Source organism: Grammomys surdaster, unplaced genomic scaffold (genome assembly GCF_004785775.1).
Source record: "Grammomys surdaster isolate TR1022 unplaced genomic scaffold, NIH_TR_1.0 332767, whole genome shotgun sequence".
Taxonomy (NCBI): Eukaryota; Metazoa; Chordata; class Mammalia; order Rodentia; family Muridae; genus Grammomys; species Grammomys surdaster.
Genome location: NW_021627975.1, coordinates 77,964 through 102,032, shown reverse-complemented (window position 1 = coordinate 102,032; position 24,069 = coordinate 77,964). Strand labels below are relative to the sequence as shown.

Genomic DNA, 24,069 nt, shown 5'->3' with positions numbered 1-24,069 from the left:
CCCCTTACCCCATCCCCCACCCACCCAGGAACCCCCAATCCCCTCACCCCTCCTCCTTCTTCTCTGTGGATGTAACCTCTATCTACACCTCCCCACTCCCACCTCCCCACCCTCAAAATTCCCACCCCCTGGGGCATCCAGCCTTCATGAGGTCAAGGTTCTCTTCTTCCACCTATGCCCAGCAGGGCCCTCCACTCTTACATATTCAACTGAAGCGCTGGATCCCTCCCTAAGTGCTCCCAGGCTGGTGGTTTAGACCCTGGGAGCTGTGGTTGGTTGGTATTGTTGCTCTCCTCATGGTGCCGCAAATCCTTTCAGCTCTCCTTCAGTCTTCACTCTAACTCCTCTATTGAGAACCCCATGATCAGTTCAATGGCTAGTTGTGGGCATCTGCCTCTGAGTATGTCAGACTCTTGAAGACCTCTGAGGAGACATCCATATCAGGCTCTTATCAGCATGCACTTCCTGACTTCCACATCAGCCTCTACCTTTGGTGATTGCACATGGGATACTCAGGTGGAGTGGTCTTGAAACGGCCCCTCCTTCAGTTTCTGTCCCTCACTTTGTCTCCATATTTGCTCCCTTGAGTAATTTGTTGCTCCTTCTAAGAAGGACCGAATCACCCCCACTTGGTCTTCCTTCTTTATGGGCTTCATGTGGCCTGTGAGTTGCATCTTGGGCATTTCAAGGTTCTGGGCTAATATCCAATAATCAGTGAGTGAATACCATGTGGCAACAAGTACTTTTAAACACTGAGTCATCTCTCCAGTGCCTTTCTTAGGATTTTGCATTTAGATTCATAAGTAACTTTTATTTTGTATTTATACAAAAATACACATGCATATGTTTCTTGTAATGGTCTTTTAAGGTTTGGGTATTTATGGGATTTGAATTGTGGAATTTTTAGTTTTGTTTCCTTCCAAAGGAGTTTATGTAAGACTTGTAATTTTAGCTTTACATGGTTAGAATTTGCCAAGCAAAGTGACCTGGGCTTAATTATAGGGTCAGCTTTGCTAAGTGGTATGGAACTGTTTTTCCTTTTTCTTACGCAGTTTATTAACTCATAGCTCTAGGAATGTATCTATTTCCTAAAATTTCAAATAGTCAACAAGTTTATAAAATGGTGAGTGTAATGCCTGTTGGATCTATAAAGCTGCCCCGCCCCCTTTCCTCTGGACATGGAAGAGTTGTCTTCTCCCCTAATTTGTCAGAATTGAATTTATCTTGCAAAAAGACAAGCTTATCTTTGATGATCTCTCATTTTTTTTCTTCTCAAAATCTTTTTTTTTTTTTTTTGGTTTTTTTTTTGAGACAGGGTTTCTCTGTGTAGTCCTGGCTGTCCTGGAACTCACTCTGTAGAGCAGGCTAGCCTCGAACTCTCGAACTCAGAAATCCGCCTGCCTCTGCCTCCCAAGTGCTGGGATTAAAGGCGTGTGCCACCACCGCCCGGCCCTTTAGTTCCGACTTAAATGAAACAGATATTGAGTCTTTTCACACTTTTTTTCTTTTTAAAGATTTGTTTATTTAATGTATGTGAGCACACTATCTTCAGACACACCAGAAGAGGGCATTGGATCCCATTACAGATGGTTGTGAGCCACCATGTGGTTGCTGGGAATTGAACTCAGGACCTCTGGAAGAGCAGTCAATGCTCTTATTAACAGCTGAGCCATCTCTCCAGCCCCTCACACGTTCTTAAGATCATGAATTTCTAGCTAGGTGTGGTGGTGCATATCTACAATCCTACTAGTTTTGGAGGATGTTACAAAAAAAATCTCAAGTTGGAGGTCAACCTGGACATACCAAGATCTTATCTCAAGTAACAAAAAGATTATAATATTTTCAAAACTTGCTGGGCAGTGGTAGCACACACTTCTGAGTTTGAGGCCAGCTTGGTTTAAAGAAGGAGTCCCAGGACAGCCAGGCCTACATGGTGGAATGATCTTGAAAAACAAAAGACCCACAGAACGTATAGTGACCTGAAGAGGTAGTGGAGCTGAAAAAGTCAGTTGAGTCTAGCAGAGAATTGAAGTTTTTGTTCACTTGGCTTAAGCATCAGTGATACAGTAAATGAGACTGAAGGGTAGTGATCAAAGGTTTAAACTGTGTGTTTATTTTAGCGCTGCTGGGACATCGCCCTGGGGCCCCTCAAACAGATTCCAATGAACCTCTTCATCATGTACATGGCAGGCAATACCATTTCCATCTTCCCTACTATGATGGTGTGTATGATGGCCTGGCGACCCATTCAAGCACTTATGGCCATTTCAGCCAGTAAGTATTCATAAAATAATAATCCTTCCCTGGGTGCTAAGGATTGAAGGCAAATTCTTTGGTATATTTTTGGCTAGAGGGTATCTTGGTGGTGGTAGTCAGGGTACCATTTATAATCTTATTTTGGGTCTCTTAGTATAAATTCAAGGTTTCATATGGGAAGAAAAACGGTGTTGACAATGTTTGTTAATCCCAACAGCTTTCAAGATGCTGGAGAGTTCAAGTCAGAAGTTTCTTCAAGGTTTGGTCTATCTCATTGGGAACCTGATGGGTTTGGCATTGGCTGTTTACAAGTGCCAGTCCATGGGACTGTTGCCTACACATGCATCAGATTGGCTAGCCTTTATTGAGCCCCCTGAGGTATGGTTAAAATTAAATTTCAGGCAAATAGAATGTACAGTGAATAGCTAAGCTAGTTAGTTCATTTGATGGTAGAGAATTAGAGGTGATATTGAAGGTTCATTTCTTTTTTAAAAGCATTTACATTTTTTAGTGTGTGTGTGTGTGTGTGTGTGTGTGTGTGTGTTGTTTTGGAGGTCAGAGAACTTTCTCCTGCAAGTTAGCTGGCAGAAAAGAAACTATAGCACAACTTCTGACTGAAAATCTGGGTTTGGGGGAACTGAACTCAGGTCATCAAGCTTGGCAGCAAGTGCCCTTACCCACTGAGCACTCTCACTGGCTCAAGTGTTCATTTCTTAAGTTTACATGAGTTTGGAAGTTACAAGGTCATGTATGGCAGAGCTTGTGATTAAGTCACTGACTAAGAAGTTGTTTGCCATTCACCTCTTTATTGTTTTCTTTTTTTTAGAGAATGGAGTTCAGTGGTGGAGGATTACTTCTGTGAACCCAAGAAAGCACCATATATATGGACCTCGTTTGCATTTTTAAGCTGTTGACTCCTAAATATCCTCACTTAAAATAATCATGCATGTTGAAAAGAGCAAAAAAGCTTGCATTTTTTCCATGGTGAGGAGAGAGATTCTACAAGGACAGTGTGCAGCATGTTATAGCAGAAAAGAAACTATAGCACAACTTATGACTGAAAATAATGTAGAAAACTTTATTTATGTTCCCAGCACAGAGCAAGACAAACAAAACCAGACTCTATGTAAACAAAAGAATAGCAGCTGCTGAGTAGCAGCATCTCCTTTCAATAAATTAAATGGTTGAGAACAATGCTTTAATGTTTCACAAGTTCCCCTTAAGTCTATCTTAATATTTCACTTCTATATCACATAAGCAGACGTTTTTTGGAAGATGTGAGAAACTACCACTGGATTCAAATTATACATGATGAAAAGTAAGCCAGAAAACAGAGCATGTAAATATGCGTACAGTGTAACTTAATATCCACAATCAGGAATTGTTTTTAACATTTAGGGGGAATGAGGATTGGTGGGATCCTTGGGGCCACTAGAAAAGGAGGCAACAGAAGATGAAAAGCAGCGACTTTCCTCTGCCGTGAGGAAGCTGGCACCTGTCACGCAGGCCCTGTAATTCAAACTCCAGCTTTTAAGGTAGCTATGAAAGGCAGAGGGCCAATTGGGGGACAACGAATGTTACAGCCTGCCCTGCTAAACTCATAGGTAAGACACAAAAGCTGGGTCTTATAAGAAGGCAGGAGAGGGTCTTCCTCTTTCCTCTAGAAACATTTGGCCCCTTCCCCTAAGGTGCATTTTCTCTCTCAAGTTTTCAGTATTGCTTTATTTGCAGTGATTAAAAGAGATAAGACACTTTGCAGACAGACAACATAAGCAACACATAGACATGAAATGTTCTAGACAGAGATGAGTATAAATTTGGCCTAATAACCATTTTTTCCATGTAACAGTGATTTTTGTCTTGGAGACTGAAGTAATAGCTATATTAATAGCCACTATTTTCTTACCCTTTAACAGATTCTTACATAGCTCTAATCACAAACAGCCTTTCTAAAAGTAACCTTATTCTCTTGCCATGTTTGTTTGATGTGAAAAAAGTATGTATCACTTTGGTCAAGGGTAGGTGTTAGGCAGTTCCTGGGCAGGCTGGCTTTTACAGAATGGGCAGCTCCAATGCTTTGGAACCTAGGGGGTTATACTCAAGTATGCAATGGAGTGCTGGAAAGAGAACTATGAACAGTTTCTACTCTCTGCAGGAGGCAAAGGAAAAAATTCTGGATCCTTTGCTACCTCAAGTGGGCCTGGGAAGAAGAAGAACAAACCATGACTCAGCTTCTTAAGCCGTATTGTTGAGTTTCCTTCTGTCTTGGGTTGAATTCTGGGTGTTTCCTTGTATGGAGAGTGGCACAATTTACCACCAATGAAAGAAAATTTAAAAGCAGCCATGAATGTAAGCAAGAAGACAGTTCCTTATCTTGTAAATTATCTTGTAAAGGATATGGAAGTTTCACATACTTGAAAATACTGCTCAGCCAAAAAGGCTGTCTATGCTGGTAAGCCAAGTGTTTGTGATCAGTAAATTAGGAAAGAAAAAAAAAAAAAGAATCTGAGCTTACATAAGTAATTCCTTGGCACATTTAGAGCTTTTTAAAAACAAAACCAACACAGCAGATCATTGGCTCACTGAACTACTTATTTCAGAGCCAAGTTTCTGGAGTCAGAATGAATAATAATATTGAAATGGGAAAAGCTCAGCTCTGGGCATGGAGGTTGAGTGCCTCAAATCTGCACTATGGCTTTGGTGAAGAGGCCACAGATTAATTTCTTGTGAAAGAAAAGGTGCTTGTGTCAGGTCGATGCAAACCTGTCTGCCAATGTAGGCAGATGATTTTGGCACAGTGGAAAGGGTATGGCTTTCACACCCCCAGTTCCACTGCTGAACCCCTCTGAACCCTGGGGCCTTGGACTTGTCATCACATAGCCCTAGTGTCTCTTCCTTACAGGTTTTGCTTGTTTGTTTTTTAGACCAATGCCTACTAAAAGTAGAAGAGATCCTTCTGGTTAACTACGTAACAGCCCACATTTCTTAGATAATAGCTTGTGTGCTTTGTGTTGCATAGCTAACCACTGTGTTTCTATACATTTTAATAGGCACTCTTTGGAATCCCCTTAGTTCAGCAATTTGAAAACCTGAAAAAAACATTTTTACCTTTCAAAAACAAAATTTCTACAGTAACACCACTGTCTGCATTATAACCACAGAATGGGTTTTAAAACAAAGTTAAAATATACAGTACAGATAAGAAGACATGGGGGAATCTAAGTTTTGAGGAAGAAGTAGAGGCTGCAGCTATGTTTCAGGTTTTGTGTATCAGTATCCTCTGTTTCTATCCTGGCTTGCTGCAGGCTGTCTCTATAACGGTAACTCATTTTTCACTAAGGTGAGGCTTAACTGCCTGTTAACTTTCTGGTGCTCACTGACCTGTGTCTTCTGAGACTCGTCCTGAAAGTTAGATATGAACTTGCTTTCTGTTAGTTAAATTTCTAGCATATGTTTTACTAACTCATTACGTTCTGTGTGCCAAAAGGTTCCCTTTGGCTTAGCTGGTTAATTTTGACTTGCCTTCTCCTGCCATAGAAATAGCTTTTAGGACTTGACCATTCTGCTGTTGAGGGAGTATTTGCTTCTGCTGTGATGGCAGATCATGCTGCAGCCAAGAGCATAGTTGGGACTCAGCTCTGCAAGAACAGAGTGGGAGTGGTAGGAAAGGGCTCTCATCTCCACGGACGACGAGTCTTAGGGAAGGTGGACCACGCAGAATCTCACACAGCTGATTATGAGTAAATGGTGATGACTTCACTGCCACCACCACGGACAAGGAGGACTCGCTCTAATCCCTCAGTGAGTACTTCTAGAAATTCCATGTCTTCAGAAGTTGTCAAGGAAATAGGATGATCAATAGTGCATTTTATGACCTGGCATCAGTAATCTATGCTTATTTGATCATAGACCTGCAAACTTAGCATGCTTTTCTTAATTATATATTCCAAATAGGAAATGTCTAAACTTGACTCAACATCCACCTATATCCACCCACTCATTCAGCAGTGTTATGGATTAAATTTAGGGCCTGGTACTTGCTAGGCAAACATCCTACTATGTGGAGCTGCTTTACCTGCTCTGACTAACTTTTTAAAATTCTGAGACAGGGTCTCACTAAATTTCCCAGGCTGACTAGCCATGGCACCCATATAGACATTTGTAAATTTTCTTGAGATTATAGGCTTGTACCACCAAGCCTGGAATTAAATTCAGTTTTAAACTTAGGAAATAACACTGGAATCTAGACCCTTTGTGTATTTAATACAAGACATTCTCATCTGTTCCCATTCTCCACTACTTGGATCTGAACCAGGAGTCTTATGCATGTTAGGCCAACTTTCTAGCATTGAGCAGCATGAGCCACAACATGCCGGCTGGGCACTCATACCTGGGTCCTTTGCAAGAGTCCCAGCCTGTATTTATTTTCTAAATGTGATTAAAAACTGAGTTAACAGTGAGATGGCTCCACTGTTGAAAGCATCTGTACAAGCCTGACAACCTGAGTTCAGTTCCTTGGAATAAGTAGAGAGTGTGCTTGCACACTCACACACACTCACACACTATTGTGTAACACTAGCTGGCCTGAAACTCACTATGTAGACTAAACTGGCCCTGAAGTCAGTGATCTGCTTGCCTCTGCCTCCCCAATGCTGAGATTAAGAGTGTGAGTCACCATGCCTGGTATAAATAAAAAGTTTTAAGTGCCTGGAGAGATGTCTCAGTAGTTAAGAACACCTGATGCTCTTGCAAAAGACCCAGGTATGAGTGCCCAGCCTGCATGTTGTGGCTCATGACCATCTGTAACTCAGTTCTAGAAAATTCAACAAACTCTTCAGACCTCCATGGGCACTACTCACACATGCACACAAGTTTGACTGATTCAAAGGTTTCCCTCTGACCTCCACATACAGAGGTATTCATAGACCTCTATAAATATGTATGCACACACAATTCAAAAACAAAAAAAGAGAATTCACAAGTAATATGTTATCCTTTTGACAAAAATGCCAAAAATAAGAAAAAGGTTTTTAAAAATCAGCTAAAAAGATCTGTAGAGAGACCTCACATACTTTCTAAGTGAAGCTACACGAGTCAGATTTTCATACCAGTTTCTTCATTAATAAAACAGATGGCCCGTTTTCTTCAATGGTGTTGCTTAGAATGGGCCAGTCTGTGTCACTACAGGGATGGAGGGTTCCTGTAAAAATAATCCTGGGATGAAGAAGAAGAATCCTTTGTCTTTTTCTCACTTCGGTTAAGAAGTCTCAAGTGCTGCTTACCTAACTCCATCCAAAAGAAAGCAGCTTTGCAAAGTGAGGATCTTGAAAAGGAGAATAGATGGGTATTCTGTCTCTAGGTTTATCGCTGAAAATTATAAGTCATTGCAAATTTACCACCTTGGTATATTTGAGTTTCAGAGAGAACACAATAACCTGCCCCAGCTTCCTGATCAGTCAATCTCACAACTTTGGAAGTATCCCTACCTATGACATTAAGCGCCTCCTTCAAGAATTGCTTAGGGAATAGACTGACTTTAACCACTATCTAGCTGTCTTGAGAAGAGTATTTTCCCACTGGCAGCTTCATGCTTGGAAAGGATACAGTTTTCATCACCTTCAGGGTTTCGGGGTGGTCCTGGCATATTCATCAGAACCAGCTTTGCTTCATGGGACTTGTTAACTATAACTTCATTGAGCTTCACTGCTGTATGCATCCGTCTCACATTGGACTGGTCCCTGAGTGGAGAAGAAATCAAATAGTTAAGGCAAAAAGAAAACCAGTTTAAATACTCTTTATTTTGAGGCACAGAGCCTTTTCACTTGACTATGGATAATGTGGTAAGTTTTTTGTTATATTAACATCTCTAGTTTTCTTATTATTTAAAGGTTGTGTGTGTATGTAGGAAGGCAGCTTTTTGGGAGTTGGTTCTCCTTCCACCAATTTACAAGAGGTGAGTCCTGGTGGTCGGTCGATTCAGCTACTAAGGCTTGGCAACAAATACCTTTACCTAACAAGTTATTACCTCACTGGCCTAGTTTTCTCATTCTGTTTGCCTATTTTATAATAATAAGACAAATAATATAGAAATGAACTATGTGGAGGAGAATAAGATGGTTAGCTTGTTCCAGTGTTTAAAATTGGGAACTAATCTTCACAAGCAGACAATAATAGCTGATTTAGGTAAGATGAAAACACCCATGCTTTGTGACTGTGTTCAGGTAGTCATGTATGTACCACTGTCTAAGATACTGTATTCTAGGATAAGCTTGTGAGTGCAAACACTTACGGACGCATATTAAGTAGGTCCTGGAATCCTTCCATTGACTTGACCTTTTGCCCCCGAGATGCCATGTATTTATCCTTGGTCCAAGTCATGTGCACCTTCTCCTGGTAAGTTTCTGTCTCTTCATCCTCATCAGAGCCAATGCTAGTTAAGCGTAGCATTGAGTTTCGATCTTTCACCAGTTGTGCCTGGAGAAAGTCAAATATAGTTATTTTTACTATTCTTTTTCTCATACTAAAATATTTTGAAGACAGTAAGTTATACTGGACTAACTGAGAAAAAGGAGAAAGTATCTGTCTTTTTATATAACTGACAGGCCTTACAGAACAAGATCAGATCAATTCAGCAAGGTCTTACCTCCCTGTCTCGTTCTGTTTTGGACAGCCGCATATGCCGAAGCATCTGGGACCTCTGCTCCATCATCAGGGTGCGCTCGTATGTATAGGCAGATATGTCACTGTCATGCTGCCACAGACAGCATACAAAGTAGGCACAAAGAAGAGTTAAGTACACATTTTTGTTTTTATTTTCTAAAACTTTATTATTTTTATTTTGTGTGCATCGGTGTCTTGCCTTATGTATGTCTGTGTGACAGTGTCAGATCCCCTCAAACTGGAGTTACAAACAGTTGTAAGCTGTCATGTGTGTGCTGGGAATTGAACCTGGGTCCTCTGGAAGAGTAGCTAATGCTCTTCCCCATCTCTCTAGCCCTCCTCTCCCATTTTTATTTTTACACATGACCTAATTCAGAAGAACTGCCACTACAGCAACCTTTCCCTCCTACTCTGTTCAGTCTTCGGTTATAAAGACACATGGTTTGGGTGATGAAGATTAAATACAGAGGCTTTGAGGTTTTTCCATGATCTAATCATTATTCATTTCTTAAAACACACAAAACTAGTTTGACATTTTAGTATGAATTAAATATTAATAAACTAAGTAGCTAAAAATGGGACCTATGTAAGAACTGTGTAATAAATAACAAAGTAAACAAAAAGCAACCCCAGGAGTAGGAAGATGACCCTAAGGGTAAAGGTGCTTGCTACCACATTGGATTCCCCAAATTTAGGTCCAGAGATGCACATGATAGAAGGAAAAACTGACTTCTGTATATCATCCTCTGACCCATACACACACACACACACACACACACTCTGTAATAAAAATGTAAAGTTTCAAAAAGAAAGCAAGTAAACCAACTGTGAACATTTGTATGTTCTACTTACTTAGGTCAATTATCTAGGGTTTTGTTGGGCCTAGGTGATTAAAGCACACATTTCTAGCTGAGCAATGTCCCAAACTAGATTCTAGGAAGAAAGCTAGGGTTGAAGAAGTGTTAGTCTTTTCTATTTCAAACTCTTCTCCTCACCATCTCTACCACTTCCACTTCTGCCTCAATGCGCAGATGATACAGGAAGGTGGCCAGGTCCTTCTTCATCTGGATGCTGTTGTCTTCTAGTTGGGCTACTGTGAAGATCCGAATGCTGCATTTTCGCCAAACCTGACATAATGCCATGTGTACATGGAAAATTAGATGCAAGAAGGGAAAAGGTGATTTTTTAAGAAGAGACATTTATGTAAAATGACCTTGCTGTAGTATCAAGTATTTGTTCTTTGCTTCCTGATAAGATTGACTAAGCAACACATTAAATACTTTCTAAGTTAACACTATACCCTAGCTTGGCCTTCAGAGTGGTAGGATTACTGGCACATTTCACCATTCCTGGTTTTAAGTTCTTAATTTCATTACTAAGAAAAAATTTAGCCGGGCAGTGGTGGAGCACGCCTTTAATCCCAGCAAATCCCAGCACTTGGGAGGCAGAGACAGGCAGATTTCTGAGTTCGAGGCCAGCCTGGTCTCTACAGTGAGTTCCAGGACAGCCAGGGCTATACAGAGAAACCCTGTCTCAAAAAACAAAAAACAAAAATAAAAGAAAAAAAAAGAAAAAAAGAAACGAAAAAATTTGCTCATGTAATATTGTGAAATTGGTCTTTGTCCCTGACTTCTGGCACATAACTTGCAAAATCCTTGGAAGGACAGAGGGGCTGAAGGTGGAGTTGACCATCAATGGTGGATGATTTGTCAGTTAGGTCTATGTATGAAAGCCCCCATAAAAACCCTACTACACTGAACTTTGGAGAACTTCTGGATAACTGGGCATGAGATAGTTCCTGGAGAGCAGTACATGCCAGCAAGGGTACACATAACTCCTCTATGCCCTATGCCCTGTACATCTCCTTATCTGCATCTTTTGTAATGTTTTAAAATTATAAACCAGTAAATGTAACAAACTGTCCAGTAAATTAACTATCTAGGAAGGGAGCCATGTAAACCCCTCCGTTCTTAGATAGTTAATTTGGATAGAAGCATAGGTAGAATAATCAGGCCTTGTAGTTGGCATTCCTAAAATACAGGAAGATAATGTAAGACTGACCATCAATTTACAATGGGTAGAGTGCTACCTACAGATAATTATGTCAGAATTTAGAGGATAATTATGTCAGAATTTAGAGGACACCAAACTGCTGCCCACTACAGAACAGCTGCTGGCTTCATATGGGGAGGGAAAAACATATCCTCACTCAGGGTGCACTGAGTGCTTTTTTCAAACAGCATAGCAATGATACCATTACAAATTTAATAGAGATCCGGGTATGGTGGCACATATCTTTAATCCCAGTACTCAGGAGGCAAAGGCAGGTATATCTCTGTGAGTTCAAGAATAGCCTGGTCTATAGAACAAGTTCCAGGACAGCCGGGACTGTACCTGAAACTGATACATTCTTGTATTTGGTTTTTTTGTTTTTTGTTCTTTCCAAGCACTGTTATACAGGAACTTTAGTAAGCTTGTAGGAATTCACTTAAGGTGGATTGGTATAAAATAGAACAACAAAGTAAAATTAAAAAATAAAATCTTAAAGCCACTCTACTTCTCATAAGGCCAGACATGGGATTATGGGATAGCTAAGAATAAGCCCTGCCTCTTCAGATTTAAAGTCCCACCACCAGTACAGCAAGAGGTAAAGAGAGTGGTCCAGAATACCTTGTGCTGTTTCAGTAGGAATGGTAATAGCATGAGCATGCCCCCATCATGTACAATCCACCACACATCAATGTTGCCCTCAGAAAACTGTTCCACATTGCTGGGAAAGAAGGAGACATTTTTAGCCACCAGCAGGGCTAGATGGGCAGCAGTTGTCACTCGAACTGTGCCTGTGGAGAGAAGAGCGAATTGGGATATGCAAACAATCTCTTGGCGTTGTTTCCCACCATTTCAGGAAAGGAAGGTAACACCCATTGACATTTCTTTAAATAATGCATCCTATTGACATAATACATTACACTTAAGAAGCAGAGGTCACTGACTGAAGTCTGGGAGCTACTAATTGAATGGGGAACCATGGCTTAGGTAAGTAAGGATGCTCTAGAATACCACATATTTAACACATGAATTTGTCACAGTCTGATGAATGATAATCCTTCTAGTTCCTGTGGGGTCATCAGAATGAAAAATAGTAACTGAAAATGTCAGTTTGAGATTTGACATAGATAAATTTCCTTGTGGACATAAATATAAAGATGAAGAAGGCAGGTTAACATCAGGTTATTAGCTTTAGAGGCCGTCTAACAGTGTGTTTCATGGCATGGTCTCTGCTTTAGGATGGGGGTTAGGGTGACAGAGATTTAATCTAGTCCCCCCTTCTGGGCCCTCAGGTTTAATACAGAACACTGTACCAATGAAAGTCTTCCAAGCACGAGCATCTTCACTCTGACGCCAGCCATTGGGCCAGCCCATCACCACTGTGTTGTGCTTCATGCCTCCAAGGCCACAGGACTGGATAAGGTGGGAAATGCCCTCTTTCAGCTTGGCAGCCACCACCAGCTGGCAGAATCCTTTTACCTTTTCTGCCTCCATTAGGTGCTTAATGGTCTGAAAAAGATACAAAACTTCAACTGCTTTTCCCTGGACTTTTTTAACTCATCACTCTGTCTAGCTTCTGTATTTCAATCTCTCCTCAAATTCTACATAAGACTCTATCTCCACAGAAAACTTCAACAAATTAAATGTGTTCAGTCAAGTGTCATCTTTGTTTTGTTTTTACTTGTCTATATCATCTGTATTTATATCTGTAGCTGTCTGTCCACATGTAGCTCCTCTTCCTTCTCCTCTATTCTGTGTGCTTCCTTTTCAGGTCAAGCACTGAGCACAGGGATGCCTAAAAAGTGAATACCAGACACGGTTTGATTGTCAGGGTAAGTTCACTAATGTAAACACTTGTCATGCCAGGCATGCCCTGACTTATTTTTCAAGAAACCTAATCTGATGAACCTAGAAGTTTCACTTCAGAATTTTCTCAGATAAGATTTCCTTTTTTTTCCCCCTCTTCTTCTCTCTTCTTATATTTACTGTGATATTTGAATTGTAAGGACACCTGCATTTAAGTTATTAGTGCTGCATTTAGTCAAGCCAACTTAGAGAAAACACCGTATGTCCATTTCTTCTTACCTTACTCCTCTGGTGGAAAGATGATAATGATGTACAAAACGGATATGATTTTCCCAAAGACACAAATTAAGTCAGTGGTTATCTAGGGTAAGTCTCTTCATTTGTAACCATATGCCTTTTAAAAAACTAATGTTTGTCACCTGGGTTAATGTTGCTGGAATTTCTAGTTTTTTAAAAATGGATTAATTTTAAAAATTGAGAGAGAGAGAGAGAGACAGAGAGAGACAGAGAGAGAGTAGAGTGTGTGTGTGTGTGTGTGTGTGTGTGTGTGTGTGTGTGTGTGTGTATAGAGGAGGAGTTGGACTCCCTGGAGCTAGAGTTATAGGTGATTATGAGCTGCCCAACATGGGTGCTGGGAACCAAAGTCAGTACTCTTTAAGAGCAGTCTGTACTCTGAAATAAAATCCACTAATAATTTAGTGACAGCTGACAGTTTCCCCAAACAACAGGATTAGTTCCATCATTGACAGTATTAGAACAAATACGTCTTTATACAGAAGAACCTGCTCTGCACAGGTAATCAGAAATAGCAAACTAAGTTCTCTTGATTCCATACAAAAAGTGGTAAAAAGAAAAGTCACCTTTACCATTGCTGGTTTAAGATTTAGGAACCTTCTCCACAGCCCAATAATTATCAACACAATTTCTCTTACTTTCAGATCAACATGTTTGGAGTCTAACTAGGAATTATGTTTATTGATAATCTCACAGGTAATGCTTTAAATGGGAAGAATAGATATCTCTTCTGGTTTCTGTTTGAGGGCATATGATTATTCAAAAGTCAGCACTAAGTTGTAGGCCTAGGTCGCAAAGGGAAAGATGTAACTTAGAAATCTGAGACCTTCCTGTTTGTATGAACTTAGCTTTGTGATAAGTTGGTAAATCTTTTAAAAATATTATTGAACCTTATGTTCAAAATGGGTCAACAAACACTTGTATAAGTACAATCTTTTAAACTGATTCTTAACATCTATTATACCATTCAAATGCTTTATCTTCCTCTATGATGTCCTAGGAAATCTGTTGTCAAGGGTATATACAGAAAAGCTTTTGTTTTGTTTGTCTTGTGAGTCAGGGTCTCTCTATGTAGCCCTGGTGCTTTCTGCAAAGACCAAGCTGGCCTTGAACTCAGAGATTCACTTATCTTCTGAGTGCTGGGATTAAAGACATGCACTACCTTGCCAAGCTCAGAAAAGCATTTTTTAAGTTAGTAGGAATAAAAGAATTTTTCAGCTTTTATTATATGACAACATATAATAAAAAAGGTTTACCATTTGGGGAGAGAATCACCACCCTTTTTCTGACAGGAATGCTGGCCTTTTAAGGCTGGGGAGCACAAATGCTTGAGAAATGTAGACCCAGAGACAGTGCTCCTCACCTGCTCTGCCGCTAGAGCGTCACCATAGTTCTCCAGGAAGTTCCCCACGATGACAGAGCCTACAATAGTGAGTCCCTTTCCTGCCTTGAGCTGTGAGGCAAAGGTGAGGAGGCGAGGGTGCTTGACATGTAAGTCTTCATCCAGCTTCAGCAGGACAAGCAGCTGAGGCCTGTCAAGAGGTGAGGGAGAAGGCATATGGGTGTGGGAGACAGATAGCAACTTCATCCTTTACCTCAGGAGGTCCTTACAAAGCATTCAACTTTGACAGAGGGATAGAATCAGTGGAATGGTAAGCTGAGAGTTCTCGGTTATTTTGAATGTTCTCAGTATTATCTGAAACTGGCCAATATTCATTGAATAACAACAATAAATACATAACAGTAAGTAAGGCAGCAAGGTTAGGGGATAGTTTAAAACTTGACAGCCACTCCTCAAGCCACATAATTTCTTTATCTGGTGATCAAGAGGGTACAGCTGTGTGTGTTAACTGTGGGCAAACACTACTAAGCTCTGCTTTGTGATGGCTTTACCTCCAGTTTTTAGTGTGAGGAGGTCCTTCCTCTAGGCGGAGCAAAGCAAAGCGGGCTGCACTGAGCGACAGCCCACGGATACCATCGCCCCATTCTTTCTCAGCCCTCGGGAGAAAAAGAAAAAAGAGGGATAGTCAGTTTACATTATAGTGAGTAGTTAAAAAAAAAAACCCAAGATTTTCAAAATCTAACAGTAAAATATGTACAAGGTAGAAGATTAAAACTCATGGTTATAGTTTATTTGTTGTCCCTTACTTGCATGGGGAACCCACTGTGAGATCGACTACTCTACAGATGGTCCACAATACAGGCTGACAGGGTTACTCACTTAACCCTGTGTGGATCTATTCAAACACAACTATGTGGAACAGTAATTCAGATTAGGAAATTACTTGTAATTGTGATTTTGAAAATAATGGAAAGTAAAGCCAAAGTAATCTGAGTCAGTATATAATTTATTCCCATTTTTGGAGGTTGTTTGAGGTTTTGGTTATTTCAACATTATTCACGATTAATTATACTTTAGACTATCCCTTCTTTAAAAAGGTTAGCTAAGCTGTTTACATTTGGGTTATACTTTTAAAAAGTTATCTATGTGTATGTGTGGATATGCTCGTGTATGTTCAAGTGTCTTTAGAGATCAAATTAGGTGTCAGATCCTCTGGGGCTGGAGTTACATGTGGGTTGAGAGCTGCCCTTTGAGTTCTGGGAAACAAACTATGGTCCTGTGAAAGAGTAGTAAGTGCTATTAACCATTCAGCCATCATATCTCCAGCTCAGCATTTTTCTTTTCCTTTTTGATGAGGGAGAATCTTGATATGTAGCCCAGGTTGCTTTGTATTTGCAATCTTCCTGCTTCAGCCTCCTGTCTACTGTGACACTATGCATGGCCAAACCAGCCATTCTTGACTGCCCCTTTCAACAGTGACGAAGGTAAAATTCAAACTCACCCTTGGTACTCAATGTACTTGTAGATCATGCCAGCTATTACCATAGCTACAATGGCATAATACCAAGAAGAAATGAACATCAGAGCTAGACAGATACTCATTCCCATGAAAGAGAGGGCCCTGGAAAATGAAAATCAAAAATATAAATCAAGAAATGTCTTAAGCAGCAAGGAAAGACACCAGTTTGAGGGGTTCCTAGACTATGTTGGAGACTGTTTATGTATGTAAGTGTGTGTGTGTGTGTATATATGATATAATATATATCAATGTATGTTATATATTTATATATAATTAAAATAACATGCAATGCACAATTATATAAAATATGTGATTAACATAAATTATATTAATATTAAATTATATAATTAGTATATATCATATTCATCTGATATATTCTAATATATACTATAATATATTAATACATAAGTGTTAATGTTAGTAAATATTAATTTCCAGTTAATTTCAGACAGAACTTGTGTTAAATATAATGAAAACTGTTATTAGAAAAAATCCTTATGTTTGCTGTAGCAATGACTCCTACTTTTTCTTTTCTTCTTTCTGGTTCTGTGGCTCAAACCCAATGCCTTGTACATGTAGACAGGTCATCTATCTCAGCCTTCACACCAGCCCATATGAGATAAACCCTATGACTTCCTGTGTCTGGACAATCATGAACTATGAAGAGGGGTGCTACAGTGCTATCTGCCTCAAGGAAAATTAGTACTTATTTGGAAAAGCAGGAATTGAATACCATCAGGAATCTGAAATGTGATATTAAATATTTTTCTTGTAAGTATTCCTAACATATTTATGAATATTTAATTCCCCTTAACTGTGAAATCCAGTAATGAGACACTATTAGCTTTTAATAGCAGTTAAAGAGAAACTGGTAGTGACTGTTTTGAGCAAATAAATTATGTAGATAAAGTATTACTGAAGCCCCTTTGATTGCAGTATTGCTTTTCTAGCTCTATGATGAATGAATGTCCAAGTGTAAATAGAAGAATTGTTACTTTGGAGAGTAAAATATAACATTAAAAATGTTCACCACAAACTTTTGCTAATGTTAAAGCTAGAGGGAGGATGAGAGGCGTTAAAACCAGTTGTAGGCATATACTTTTAGCACATAAATGTCCCATCCCTGGCCATTATTGTAAGTGAAGCCAGAGGAGGGAGGGAGGTTAGAAAACAAGAGCACAGCAACAGGCACACACACGAACATAAAATCCACATGGTCATCTGATCACAGGAAGACCATGAGACAGATGACAGCTGGACAGTGGTGCTGCACGCCTTTAATCCCAGCACTTGGGGGACAGATGCAGGAAGATCTCTGAGTTTGAGGCCAGCCTGATCTACAAAGTGAGTTTCAGGACAGCCAGGGTAACATAGAGAGACCCTGTCTCAAACAAAACAAACAAAACTAAACAAATGAAAACACCAAAACCCCCAAACTAACCGTCCAAAATCTAGGATAATCTACACCCCCCCACACAAAAAAAAGAAACATAGATGGCTTAGGGACTGGCGAAACTTTACCACAGCACCATAGCTTTTCACGGAGAGCTTTACTATGTACCAGCACTGTATTAACGTGCACTTTAGCGGAGTGGTATTACTCCCTGTTTTGAATTTGTAAAATAAGATTTCAGGAGGCTATATGCTTTCAAGCAGATTTCAGGACTAGGAAGTAGTGAAGATAAATTAAGGACTTGGGTTACCTAACTTCACAGTCACATGCTTAGTTACTGAGTGAAATTCTGATAACAGTGTGAAAATAAAATCTGATGAGAAGATGCAATCCAGTGCTCAGCTAAGAGAGAACGGAAAGGTAGATGTGCAAAAGGGAGGTATATATGAACCATAAGGCTGAAGCAGCCTGTAAATAAGCACTTATGTCTCTGCAGCTGTTATTATAAAGTGATACATAGCAGTTGTGAAAGAGTAGGGAAGAAGGAATTCCAGCAACAACTGAACATCAAAATAGTATGGAGTGGCTGGCCAATTTAAAAAAAATATATTGAGCCGGGCAGTGGTGGCACACACCTTTAATCCCAGCACTTGGGAGGCAGAGGCAGGCGGATTTCTGAGTTTGAGGCCAGCGTGGTCTACAGAGTGAGTTCCAGGAAAGCCAGGGCTATACAGAGAAACCCTGTCTTGAAAAACCAAAAAGAAAAAAAATGTACACACACACACACACACATATATTGAGAACCCAGAATATCCTAGATTTCTACAAAGATGAGGGGGAAGATGAAGACTTACCAGTGATAGTATCGGAATCGAGGCCTCCAGTTGGGGGTTCGCAGTAATGTTTGCAAGGCACAAGCCAAGTTCACAAAGAGGTAACACATGAGAAAAAACCTGAAGGAATAAAAATGTAAACAGAATTATTATAAAATGTTAACTGGAGGCCTCTGCACTATTAAACCCTATTTATAGAGCATCAACTATTTAAAGAAACTTTAAAAGCCTTTTCTCCCAAACCTGTTTATCTTCCAATGTTCTCTCTTTTGGCTGATGACACCATTTTTTTTAAAAAAATTTTTTGGTTAGGCAGTTATGCCACACATCTTTAATTCCAGCACTTGGGAGGCAGAGGCAGGTACATCTCTGAGTTTGAGGCCAGTCTGGTCTACAGAGTGAGTTCCAGGACAGTCAGGGCTACATAGAGAAGCCTGTTTCAAACACACAAAAAAAATGTGTATGTGTGTTTTCTTGCATGTGTGTCTGTGCACCATGTGTGTGCTGAGAGCCTGTGGAGGCAGAAGAGGGTGTTGGATCCCCTTGGACTGGAGTTAAAGACAATTGTGAGCAGCCATGTGTGTGTGCTGGGAATTGAACCCAGGACCTCTGGAAGAGCAGAGAGTGCTCTTACCCACTGAGCCATCTCTTGGGCCTGGCACAACCATTCTTTACCCAGATGTTCAGAACTCAATCCATATTTCTACTTTCTTATTCATTCCCCCCACTACATTTACCTATCAAGAAATATAATTCTGCCTACTTCAAACTTCCAAACTTCTTTATTATCTTAGTTTTAGTGCCCTCACCTTAGTTCAGGCTTGCAATTCTTTTTTCAACTTCTAGTTCAATACTATGTTCTTCTAGTCCCCCTGCCTCTACACACACACACACACACACACACACACACACACACACACACTTTTTTTTTGACACAAAGTCTCATTTATGTAACTTTGGCTGTCCTAGAACTTACTGTCTAGATATATAGACCAAGCTGGCCTTAAACTCACAAAGATCTGTCTGACTCTGCTTCCTGGACTGGAATTAAAAGGTGTGTACCACCATACCGAGTGAAGATTTATTACTTTTATGTGTACAGGTGACTGCAGAGGCCAGAAGAGGGCACTGAATCCCCTGGAACTGCAGACTTAAGACACACCCTCCTTCTCTGCTTAGCAAATAACTAGTTACCTTCAAGACACATCCTACAGAAACTTCCTCTCTGTCTATGTGCCATGCTTTTGTGGCACCCAATGGTTACCTTTACCATTCTTCATTCATTGTACTATATGGAGGACTCGTGGATTCCTTACCTATCATCAGTTTCTTGAGACCTGTATGTCTTATACATCCTTCATATCCCAGTGTCAGGTAGACAGTAAGTCATTAGTAATGTACAGGTAAATGAATAGTAGCCAACAGTGAAATCAATTGCTAATGACTCATAAAATAAAGGCAGGGGCTACAGATGTAGCTCAGTAGTAGAGAACATGTTTAGTGCATACAAGGTTCAAATGCAAGCATTATAAAAAAAAAAAAGAAGAAGAAGGAAACAGGAGGAAAAGAAAGGTAGAGACTTGAGTAACTTTTGAAGTTATACAAGTTACTTGTATGTAGGACCTCTCCCTCCATAAAACCACAGTCATTTATAAAAATTAGCCTTATATAAAAGTTCTTAGGAATATTCTTTTAAAGACTTATTTTAATTGTATCCATGTGTTCATAGAGGTCAGGTGTCAGGTCTCTAGGAACTGGACTTAAACGTGGTTGTGAGCCACCTGACATGGGTGCTAAGAACTGAACTTAGATCCTCTGGAAGACTGATAGGTACATGCTATTAACCACTGAGCCATCTCCCCAGCCCCATCTCAGATTCTTCTAAGTAAAGTGAAGCCTACGTTTGGTCAACTCTGTCATCATCACTACTTTTGGATGAGTGATAGAAACCATGTATTTATCATTAAGCAACCATAATTGAGAATAAAGTAGCTCTTACATGGAAAGAATTGGGGCCACGAGATCCAGGGAGGCGATGAGAATTCCCAGCTCTGCTATGGCAGCAGTTAGAAGTAAGGCCCAGGTAGGTTCCCCATTAGCTTTACTGTGACCAAAAACCTGTACATGTGAGAAAAAACATCAGGCATGGAGGCACTGATACAATGTGCCCATCTCAGATATCTGAAGAATAACTTCATAGCAAGCATATATAAACACATACAAAGGATCTTGTGGACCTTGTACTAAAACTCTACATGTTTCTACATTTATGATCTCCTAATTCTTAAGCTGAAAAGGGTAACATTTTCCCATAAAACCTGAAGGGAAAAAGGGCAAAGGGCACAGCAAACCATCACTCACTCACCCTAAGGAAAGGTATGATATTGTCCTTGGCAATAGCCTGTAGTAGCCGAGGTGCACCTGTGAGGCTCTGAAGTCCGGCTCCACATGTTGAAAAGAAGGAGCCAATAACAATCACCCATGGGGATGGCCAGGATAAGGTGCCTACAACTAAATTCCCTTTTACAGCATCCCCAAATCTGTAAAAGAAATAAACAGTGGAGAAATTTAATTTGAAAACAACTTTATTTTTTTTCCTTTTTTATTGGATATTTTATTTATTTACATTTCAAATGTTATCCCCTTCTCCTATTTCCCCTCCAGGAACTACCTGTCCCAACCTCCGTCCTCCTGCTTCAAACAACTTTAGATTAAAAGTTAAGACGACATTCACCCAGTAATGTTTTCTTGCTTCTAAGTTTTACAGTCTCAAATGGAGTCAAACATTTATACTAAAAAATGTAAAGGTACAGAGTTTTCATAATAGCAGGCATGATGGCACATATCTATCACCTCAGCTTTCAGGAGGCTAGGAAAGGAGGATTATGAATTTGGGGACAGGAAGGCTACATTTATGAGTCCAAGGCCAGTATAATCTACACAGCAAGTTCAAGGCCAGCTCAGGATACACAGCAAGACTCTGTCTCAAAAATAAGTTTCTAGCTAGGGATATCTAACACATCGCTTACTTAGCATATTTCTGAGTCTCTGGGTTCAATTCCCATCACCACTGTGGGAGGGAAAATTAATAATATATATTAAGAAAACAAAACAAACAGTACGGAAAAAAAAAACCAAGCCAAGCTTCATTTATAGATTTCTCTGGAATTGCTATTAATCTGCTTTGGGGTAGAAACTGGAAAAGTGCAAAAAATCACAAAGCAGGAAGCCCATATGAATGTTTAAGGACATTTATTACTTTTTCTTTAGTGTGCAAGCATGTTTGTGTACCAAGTGTGTGCCTAATGCCTGGAGGCTAGAAGGCCAGAGAGGTGGTGGGAACTGAGCCTGGCTCCTCTGAAAAAGCAGTTAAGTGCTCTCAAGCACTGAGCCATTCCTCCAGTTTCAAGAGTTTCATAATCTTAACTTGTTAGCATTATGCATACTTTGCATGTTTCTATCTGTTTATAACAGTTTATATCATGTTATTCTACTGTTGATATTTTTTCATTAGTTTATTTATTTATCCACTTTACATCCCAACTTCAGCCCCCTCCTACAAATACTCCTTTATTTGAAGTACTGTAATTAATATCATTATGAACACATATACAATGAAACATAAGATACTTTTCCTTGAGGCAGATTCCTAAGAATTGCAAAAATTAATATATTAAAACATTTTGAGATGACTGATACATTTTATTTATATAAAACTTAGTAACAGAGATGTCTCAGGGTAGCAGCACTTGTTGTGCAATGATGAAGACCTGAGTTCAAATCCTCAGAATCCATATAAAAAGTGGGGTATAGATGTGTATGTGTCTGTAACTCCAGAATTCTGTAGGGCAGAGACAGGAGGATTGCTGCAGTTTTCTGGATGCCAGTCTAGCTCTAGGATCAGTGAGAGATCCAGTCTCAAGGAAATAAGGTAGAGAGTGATAGAACAGACACCCAACATTCTCCTCAGGCCTCTGAGCAGGCATGTGAGTGCGCACATACCTACCTACCTACCTACTCCCACACACACATTTCGGTGTCTATTTTTCTCAACAGTATTTATTTATAATAGCATGTCCTAGGATTCCTGCCTTCGAACAGTTCAGTCAGGGGAATGTAATGTGAAAATGAGTAGCTGCATTAAAATGTGGTAAGCGCAACACACAGTAACTTTACATATAGTGAATAGTCAAAAGGAGGAGTAATTCTACTTTGGGGACAAAGATAGAAAACTATAGGACAGAAGACCCTTCGCTTATTCTTAAGGAAGATGAAGTGAGTCTTCCCAGCAGGAACAACCAACTAAACCAAAGGAAACAACACAGACAAAGTAAGGAGAAAGAGCATCTTGGTGGCAATAGGTATTAAGGTGATAAAACTCAAAGGGATATTATCATGTGATTATAAAGAGGAAAAAAAGAAACCTGAAGCCCTGTACATATTGATGGGACCACTGAACAGTGAGAAGTAGATACTCTTATCTTTTAAGCCCTTAATCCCAGGGCTTAAAAAATGACTTGGATGATGGATGAAAATGAAGAAAACACCTAGGGTAGAAAGATATTACACTCCTTAGTGAGAGGGACTGAAGTGAGGGTATTAACCAAGATGTGGAAAATGTAAGAAATAGCAGCTTTCAGGGAGAGATTTGTCCACAAATATCTCACAAAACATGAGAGAAAAGAAGTAATACATACTAAGTAGCCTTCATAAAGAAAATTACTTTCCAATTTCCATTCAGAACGCCTAGTGTTAGTAAATAGATGCCTCTCTCTTGTAGAGCAGATGCTGGAAATATGACATAGTTTCTTTCACTTGTTCTACTTTTGTACAGCTTTCTAGCAGTTCTTGGTGTACAGGGAAATATTTAGTATTTTGACAACTTTATGGGTTTTTTTGGGGGGGCTACTTAGTTGTATCCTACAAAATATCATTGGTCCTCATTATTTATTAGTTATTTACTGCTTGAGGCAAGAGGAATAGTTAACCCAGAAAATTGAGGTTGGCTTGAGGAACATTGCAAAAACAAAAACAAAAAAAATTACAAGGTATTTTATCTTATCATAGGCTAAATTATGCACATATATTTTAATTCCTTTTTCAAACTTTTTTGTATTGCTAAAATCAAACCTAGGGTGTGTATGTGCTACACAAGCTCAGTTTGATGTATGCATGTATGTATGTATGTATGTATGTATGTATGTATGTATGTATATCTGCTCTCTATATATGTATGTATATACATATGCATATGTGTATACACACACATTTTAGCTCAATATATACATTTTCTATTTTATTAGTTATAACTGACATTTGTCCTGGTTTCTTGATATCTGTGTTAAGACTAGTGACAAAGTGTCATAGAAGACAGACATACAGTTGTTATACTTACTTGTCTCTGAGAACAACTCCTTCAATACATGCACCAAAAAGGACAACATTACTTAAATCTGTTATGCTAAGAGTCAAGGATATTACTGTTGTCTTTTGGCTTTATGTAGTAACTATACTATCAGTAAATATGTTGCTAAATTCATGACTTCTATAAAATGTTTTAATGATGCTTATGAAACAGGGCAGCTATCTGGCAAGTTAAGTGGTAGTAAGAGATGGCACTATTATTAGATAAAAGTACTGATCATTTTAATTCTATTGTATGACCCCATCACCATGACTCAAACTAGATTCACAAAAAGGATACACACGAAGGATGTGGTCAGGATGGCAAGGATGGTTCCAATGGGAATGGACTTCTGAGCATCTTTCAGATCTCCAGATCTGTTTGATCCAGCCATGATACCTAGAGGGCAAACACCAAGTTAACTTCTTAGCTTTCAGGGCACTCTGATGTTCATACTGATACTGAAGACTAGGGGTAAACAGAACACTGAGAATATAATTCTATCTCCAGAGA

At 39.6% G+C, this 24,069-nt stretch overlaps 2 protein-coding genes and 1 long non-coding RNA gene across 6 annotated transcripts in view; 2 read left to right on the top strand and 1 right to left on the bottom strand.

Moving 5' to 3' along the window:
• Positions 1-1,975: 1,975 nt before the first annotated feature.
• Positions 1,976-3,463, top strand: LOC114616634 (ER membrane protein complex subunit 4). Its single transcript, XM_028762067.1, has 3 exons — positions 1,976-2,274; positions 2,474-2,634; positions 3,083-3,463. The coding sequence occupies exons 1-3, from the start codon at positions 2,163-2,165 to the stop codon at positions 3,116-3,118; spliced, it is 309 nt and encodes a 102-aa protein (XP_028617900.1). The 5' UTR covers positions 1,976-2,162; the 3' UTR covers positions 3,119-3,463.
• LOC114616633 (solute carrier family 12 member 6) overlaps positions 3,308-24,069 on the bottom strand; it is an 88,142-nt gene continuing 67,380 nt past the window's right edge. For all 4 annotated transcript variants that reach the window (XM_028762063.1, XM_028762062.1, XM_028762064.1 and 1 more), the window contains 15 exons: positions 23,857-23,955; positions 23,548-23,605; positions 20,518-20,692; positions 20,152-20,270; positions 18,174-18,272; positions 15,909-16,028; positions 14,959-15,063; positions 14,429-14,597; positions 12,279-12,474; positions 11,587-11,756; positions 9,912-10,043; positions 8,900-9,007; positions 8,546-8,730; positions 7,861-7,994; positions 3,308-6,082 (listed from right to left, as the gene is read on the bottom strand). In XM_028762063.1, coding sequence (XP_028617896.1) covers positions 5,991-6,082; positions 7,861-7,994; positions 8,546-8,730; positions 8,900-9,007; positions 9,912-10,043; positions 11,587-11,756; positions 12,279-12,474; positions 14,429-14,597; positions 14,959-15,063; positions 15,909-16,028; positions 18,174-18,272; positions 20,152-20,270; positions 20,518-20,692; positions 23,548-23,605; positions 23,857-23,955 — 1,961 coding nt within the window. In that variant the 3' untranslated portion in view covers positions 3,308-5,990. The remainder of the gene's footprint in view (positions 6,083-7,860; positions 7,995-8,545; positions 8,731-8,899; positions 9,008-9,911; positions 10,044-11,586; positions 11,757-12,278; positions 12,475-14,428; positions 14,598-14,958; positions 15,064-15,908; positions 16,029-18,173; positions 18,273-20,151; positions 20,271-20,517; positions 20,693-23,547; positions 23,606-23,856; positions 23,956-24,069) is intronic.
• On the top strand, positions 12,263-16,644 carry LOC114616636. The gene is made up of 4 exons (XR_003710670.1): positions 12,263-12,387; positions 12,737-12,797; positions 13,710-13,761; positions 16,506-16,644. It is a non-coding gene; the product is annotated as an uncharacterized LOC114616636 (long non-coding RNA).

Excerpts from the sequence above, each read along its gene's own strand:
- LOC114616634 (XM_028762067.1), top strand. The coding sequence starts at position 2,163 with ATGAACCTCTTCATCATGTACATGGCAGGCAATACCATTTCCATCTTC. Across the intron at positions 2,275-2,473 it reads ACTTATGGCCATTTCAGCCA|CTTTCAAGATGCTGGAGAGT; the intron begins GTAAGTATTCAT and ends TAATCCCAACAG. Across the intron at positions 2,635-3,082 it reads CCTTTATTGAGCCCCCTGAG|AGAATGGAGTTCAGTGGTGG; the intron begins GTATGGTTAAAA and ends TCTTTTTTTTAG.